We start from the raw sequence: 7,335 nt of genomic DNA on the forward strand, positions 1-7,335 counted from the left end.
ATGAGGAGAAAAAAATATATATAAAATTATTCAATTAAGTATGTTAATGCGTCATCACTTTTATAACGTGCTCACTATATTTATTTTTCTCAGTCATAAAAAGAAATTAATCAAAGACCCATTGTAGGCAATATGTGTGATTCTAACACAGTCTAGCTCAAGGCCAGTCCTTATCTTATTGATGACACTTCTCACCATCCATGGCCGGAGAATATAACTTCCTGGCTGTTCTGTATCTTTTTGATGGTATTTCTCACGATTTAAAAGCTGAGAAATGTGTGGGATAAGGTTCCACGAATTTCTGAAAAATCTTTTGTTGTAGACCGTACAAAATGGGTGTCAGGATGCCATCTTATAATGTGTAGAAGAACATGTATAGGCCTTATTGTCCAATTCTTTTAGCCTCAATAGTTCTGAACTTCTGACATATAATAAGGTGACAACTCTTCATACACCAGTTAAATAATTTGCAGCATTGTCACCCCATAGACAGGGTAGATGGATATGTAGTCTTAGATGGACTACTAACAGATACATTAAAGTGGTATTAAACTCACCCCCCACCCCCCCCACCGCCCCCCGCAACCCCGCCATCTTGAATGGCCAACCCTCCTCCAGCCCAACTACTGATACTTTTTTCCTTGGACATTTCCTCCCCTCTATTTGTCTATGGGAGCACTGAGAACTACCCAGTGTTTCTGGGTATGGGGAACATAACACCTCCCCTACCTTCCAAGATGCAGTGCTCAGGCCTGAGTGTCCAATTGCCAGGGATGAACACTGCCATATGAGGGAAGTCATTAATTCTGTGTAAGTAAGAACAAGGATTAGACTCACCACGAATAGAGTGGGGGGCACGCGTAGGCAAGTTAAAATGACATTAAGGTGGAATCCCCACCCCCATGCTGCTGTAAGTACTTACCTTTTGTGATGCCTCTTGATCCGTACATCTTCCTTTAAGTCATTTTCAACAGTCCACTCAGCGCTGGTGCCGCTCTCTGATCCAGCGCCGACTCCTATTTCTTTCAGTGTTGCACAGAGTTTGTCCTGCATCCACACCTCTGCGTGCACGCTCCCACGTGCGTACATTCACTGACACTGTGTCACTCCTCTCCCCTGCGGTAATATCAAATGCGCATGCACCCACGCACTCCTACACGGTCGTGGGAAGCTGTGTTCTGCAGCCAGGAGCAAGTGGCATAGACAGAGGTACATTTTTCATTGTTTCGGCACTTTTAACATTTTTTAAATGTTGGGGCATGCTCTACTGCTTGCTAACAGTAGATATTTAAAAAAAAACAGGAGCCTTTAATACCACTTTAAAACCAAAATCGGCTAATACTTTTTTAACAGTTAACAGTATTGTTGACTATTTTTAGCATCCCTGTCAGTGTAATAGTTTGTTCCCACCTTGCAACTGTCACATTTGTTGAGCAGCTTGGTCTGAATGTAATTGTGAATAAAAACATGAATAAAGTCATGTGGAATAAAAAAAAAAGTATTCATAAATAAATATCATTACTACAGATATGGATGCACCCAGGGGCTTATCTGCCGCGAGGCAAACAAGGCGTTTGCCTTGTGCGGCAGTTTTCAGGGGGCGGCAAAAATGCTGCCCCAAAAATAGTTAGTTACTACCCAATACCAATTACTGATACCTTTTTTTTGTGTGTCATTTGACAGTTTTTTTTAAACAATACAGACTAATGATTTTAGGACAGTGGTGGAGCGCCAGGGCCCGGCTGCAGCTGCAATCCTGGTAGTTATGCCACTGACTCCAAGCTGCAGAGGGACAAAAAATCTCAGCAATACATTATACAGCAATGCAGAATACCACCAGTTATAGAGGACTACAAATCCCAGCAATACATTATACAGTAATGCAAAATACTATCAGCTATAGAGGACTACAAATCCCAGCAATACATTATACAGCAATGCAGAATAAATTTAAGCTACATACTCTGTGCAGCTTCTTAGGAGGCTGTGTGGGGTCTGACCATGGATGTGCGGAGTCTCAGGAGGTTGTGCAGGGTCTCACCAGGGCTGTGTGGGATCTAAACAGGGCGGTGCAGGATCTTAGGAGGATGTGGTCTCACCAGAGCTGTTCAAGGTTTCACCAGGGCTGTGTGCGGTCTCACCAGGGCTGTGCGGGTCTCACCATGGCTGTGTGGGCCGGTACGGGCGGCAGGAAGGAGAAGATGTGCAGCCGGACCAGCACTGTAAACAGCCACTGCGAGGTCCCCACAAGGCTGCCACAAGGTTCCCAGCAAGCGCAGGACCTTACTGCAGCCAAATATACTGGAAAATTAAAAGTGCCGGCATCAGCACCTAGTATCGGGGAATTTTCACGAGTACGAATGAAAATCCCCAGTATTGGCATCGGTGCATCCCTAATTACAGGTACTAACCACACACAGATACCAGAGTACAATATTTTTTTTACAATAGTGGTCCTTTATTGTTTGCCCAATAGACAGTTGTACTTTTACACTAAAGGGGTCTATGTATAAAAAAGTTTGCATAGCTGTGTGAATTACCCAGCTGTTGTTACAATGGGGCAAAATCGAATGTTGTTATCTTAATTTCTCTTCTGGTCCCATGTTCTTCTTATATCATGAGCAGTAGTTAATCAGGAAAATACCTCATTATGGCCACTAGATGGAGCTGAGGATCATAGGTAATAAATATAATCAGCAACAAGAGATGCAATGTAACAATTTTAAAGAACTCTGGAGAGAACTAGCATGTAGGTGTTACAACTGCACTAAGGGAATACCCAAAGCAGCAATGGTTACATGCAATAATTTCCTATATGTTAGGAATGCCTCTATGGAAAAGAAAACATTCACTGTCATGAATTTAGAAATTAGTTTTGATGTACAGGTATATAGATGTCTGGATTTAAATAATAATCTGCTCCAGGTATCAAATATGTTACTTACACCACTGGCCCTGTTGATCATTTAAAACTAAAGAAAAGCTTACCAGAAGCAATTGCTGACTTTCCCTTATGGAATTATTGGACAGGAAACAAGCCGTGTACTGGAAGATGCCCCCACAGAAGATAATCTTTACACTAACCTTTGTAATACATCATACAGCATCTCGTTATCATAAGAACCAATCAGCATTGTCTGATACATTTATAGTATAGGTTAGAAAGTGAATACAAATAAATGTGATTGGTTGATAGAAGCAATGCTGATTGTTATTACATCACATGCTCTTATACACAAAACCTCATCTTCTTTCATTTACAGGCAGCGCTCTGCAGTGCTATGAATGTGTTGGCACATGCAAAAATATGAACAAGACAACGTGTCCAGAGGGAACAAAACGATGTTATTCAGTCTATATTAACCAAGGTGAGTTTTCTGACAAAATCTACTCCCACCAATAATAAAATACTTAAAGGAGGACTCCAGACTAGGGTACCAAAGTTATAGTTTGAGTCTAGCCAGACATTGTTTTTTTAGTTTTGGATAGAGTTGGGAAGGATTAGAACCAATGTTGGGTTTCACGGCTATTCAGGTCTCCATTGGAGAGAATTCCTCTTTGTTATGATTATAAGAGTTTCATCAGACAGGAAGTGAGGGAAAATCTGCAACAGGAAAGCAAACACCAATAAAAATCTGATTTGGGGTTCCAACCTCTACTAGAGACTTAAAAAACATTTTTTCTTGTCTTTGAAGAGTTTCCTTTACTGGAAACTCTGGTGAAAATATTGACGGTTAGTAAGGAGAAATTGCTGTAATAGATTTCTGGATAGAAGCACTGGCGCAACTACCAGGGTCGCAGCGGTCGCAATTGCGACCGGGCCCTGGTAGTTCCGCCACTTGGGGGGGCCCAGCGAAGAAGTGCACTGCCCGAGGGCCGCGGCCAGGGGGGGCCCGTCACCTGGTGGCGTAGCATTTAATCATTAATTAGATTTAATCTCTGTGCCTGTATGTTCTGTGAGTTTGTAGTCCTGTATAGCTGATGGAACTAATCTGCATTTCTGTATAAATTATTACTGGGAGTTGTAGTCCTCTATAGCTGGTGCCATTCTGCATTGCAGCAGTGCAGAATGGCATCAGCTATAGAGGACTACAAGTCCCAGCAATGCATTATAGTGGGGGGGGGGGGGTGTTGGGGGTATTCTGCATAGCTGATTTTTATTATAATGTATTGCTGGGGCTTGTAGTCCTGCATAGCTGGTGATATTCTGCATTGCTGTATGATGATTATACATCAATGCAGAATAGCTCCAACTATGTAGGACTACAAGTCCCAGCAATGCATTATATTTTTAAGTAGGGATACACCACTGCCAATACTGGGCATTTTCACGAGTACTCATACTTGTGAAAATGCCCCGATACTAAACGCAGATACCGGTGTTCTGGCGTCGAGAACCCCGACGTAGTCTAATTTGCCGACCTCAGCATCTGCGCTTGCGCACAGACCGCTATTATCGAGGAAACCGGGATTTATTCACAAAGTATTTCATTAAAATCGTTAATTGTGACCGTTAATAATATTCCATCCTTCATTTACTGCCATGGACGGTATATTATTAATGGTCACAAACGAATACTTTGTAAATAAATGCAGGTTTCCTCGTTAATCCCGTTTGTGTGGTAAGCGCAGATACTGGGTCCGCGTTCTCGTCAGAACACCGGCACTAACATTTTAAACAAGCGGCTGCCTGAGGTCCCGCGCTTGCTGGGGACCTCGGCAGCCTTCCTGTTAACCATGTGGTGCCATTGCGGTTGGGGGTCCCTTCATGGTTTCTTGCACTGGGGCCCTGAAGGTTCTAGTTACGCCACTGGATAGAAGTAAAATCTGACCGGGATTCTAACTAAGGATGCACCGATATATCGACCGCCGAAACATATCGGCCGAAAATGGCACTTGTGGCTCAATGCCGAAAGTGCAATTTTTCTGCCGATACATCGGCGCATCCCTGCTTTCTTTCCTCCCTGCTGGGCGCTGCTCTTTGTCCCAGCGCATAGGAGAGAAAGTGTGACAGCTGAGCGCTGCAGGAAGAGAGTGCTGTGAGCGGCCAGCGCCTCTCCTCCCACACCATTCAGCCTCCTATCACAGTCCGGCAGAGCGGTGTGGGGGCGTAGACAGCCAGCGATGTCACAGGAGGCTGAGCTCTCCTCCCCGCATCGCTCGCTCAGCCTCCTGTGACGGCTGTCAGGATGGAGAGCGGGTACAAGCAGTCAGTGATCGCTGAGTGTTTGTAGATAATTGAGGACATGGTATGTGTACTATATCCTCAATTATGAATGAATGGGAGTGATCTACATACCCTCCTGTCCATTCATAGTTGTGGATATAGTAAACACACTCTGTCCTAGACATGTGCACTGGCAAAACATTTGTTTAGTCTTGTTTTGATTTGGATTTCGCGTTATTTTGTTTTTCGTGATTCGGGTCTGAAAGTCAATTTGGTTTTGGAATTCGGATTCGGACGAAATCTGTTAGCGGTAGTTCGTTCGAACGTTCGTTTCGTTTCTATTTCGTTTTGTTCGTTGCAGCAAAGTGGCATTTGAGGATAAAAAAATGTTTTTCCCCTTCTCAAATGTCACTTTGCTGCAACAAATTTTCATCCAACAAACGAAATTTCTTACAGACTACGGCTAACGAATTTCGTAATCGGAAATTCGGATTCGTTTGCATTCGTTATATCTGTATTTCAGAATTCGGATACATCTGAATCTCTGAATTTCCGAAATTTCTCTTTTCATCAAATTTCTCTTTTCATCAAATTTCTCTTTTGATGACACTTTGTGTCATCAATCTCTTTTTCTATTTTAAAAGGGAAATATCAGGGGTTTGTTTAGACCCCCAATATTTCCCCAAAGCCCTAAAAGTAAAATAAACAATAAAAATATTTAATAAAAAATGAATAAATAAATAAAAATAAATATTAAAAAATGTAAACGTTTATAAAAATTTAATAAAATATTGAAAACATTTGAAAAAATTAAAATAAAAAATGTTTTCGGTTTCGACCTGACATTTTTTTGTTGTTTCGGCTTTAAAATTTCCATTTCGCTGCACCTCTAGTTCTAACCCTTCCCCACTCTGTCCAATACTGAAAATAGTCTTTTTGCTATAAATGCACTTTGTATATAATGTTTGCTATGTTTCCTATAACATGTTTTTTGCATTCACTTATCGTGTTGAATATTACCTTTCAGAGTATTTTATTAATTTTCCAAATTACAATAAGACAATAAAATAGCACATATCGTGTTGAATATTAAGTAAAGAAGGAAGTGTGGGTTTTCTAGCACATGCCAGTCGTGTGTGACAAAAAACACCCCTTCATTCCAGGAACTTTGACATCAAGCTCCTGCTGAGATTGTAATCCTTCTGATCACTAACTGGTTTATTGAATAAGGCATTGAAAGCTGAAGAGAGAATGTAAGAGGCTTAATTGCACATATCAGTCATTCTGTGCCTGATTGGTGTTGAAAGGAATCTGCATCTAAGGTGTCCTGGCTAGATATGTGCCATTCATTGCTTTCCAAATTGAATTTTTTTTTTAATTTTCAGAAATTCAAATGGATCCGAATTTCCAAACGAAATTATAACGAATCCGAACCTATCCGAATTTAGGATATTGAAAATTTTAGAGGCATCCAAATTTATTTCCGAATTGCATTTGGAATGAACTTTTGTTGTTAAACGTCAACCGAAATAAAAGAAAGCATGGAGTTCCCCTCAAAAGTCATACCAGACCCTTTAGGTCTGGTAGGAATGGTGTGGGGGACGCCAATGTCATAAAACAAGAAAAAGTGGGGTCCCTTCTAAAATTCCTACCAGACCCTTAATCTGAGCAGTGGTCTGGCAGGGCAGGAAATTTTATTAAAAACACAAACACAGTTTTTGACAATTCCTTTAATGTAAAGAAAAAAATTGTCCAACGATGTAATCCAGCGTCAATCACAAAGAACGACGCCCACCCATTTGCCAAACTAAATCAAGTCCCGACACCCGTCTGATCCCAACGAACACTCGCTGCAAAATGACAGGTCCAGGCTGAATGTAAAGAAATGGGCACAGAGAGTTGTGACATCACGGGACTTGCTCTGCCCATTTGTTGACATTCAGAAGCCCCAAATGCCATTCAGGTGTGGTAGCCGGGGTGTTGTGTCACCTGTCATTTTGTGGCGTGTGATCGTCGGGTACGTTTAGACTTTTTTTTATTTCGGCAAGTCGGCCGGTATCATTCATTGTGATTGACGCGGATCCACATCGCTGGACGACGTGATTGATGATGAATCTACATCACTGGACACCTTTTGTTTATATATATATATACATATATATATATAT

General features: G+C 41.6%; 1 protein-coding gene across 1 annotated transcript in view; it reads left to right on the top strand.

Annotated features, from left to right (window-relative positions):
• The first annotated feature begins 2,162 nt into the window (after positions 1 to 2,162).
• The window catches only part of LOC108793754 (lymphocyte antigen 6G-like), a 7,643-nt gene continuing 2,470 nt past the window's right edge, over positions 2,163 to 7,335 (top strand). Inside the window, exons 1-2 of the mRNA XM_018564778.1 lie at positions 2,163 to 2,178; positions 3,264 to 3,368. Of these exons, the coding sequence (XP_018420280.1) occupies positions 2,163 to 2,178; positions 3,264 to 3,368 (121 nt within the window). The remainder of the gene's footprint in view (positions 2,179 to 3,263; positions 3,369 to 7,335) is intronic.

Source organism: Nanorana parkeri, unplaced genomic scaffold (assembly GCF_000935625.1).
Source record: "Nanorana parkeri isolate BGI_ZX_2015 unplaced genomic scaffold, ASM93562v1 scaffold780, whole genome shotgun sequence".
NCBI classification, from domain to species: Eukaryota; Metazoa; Chordata; class Amphibia; order Anura; family Dicroglossidae; genus Nanorana; species Nanorana parkeri.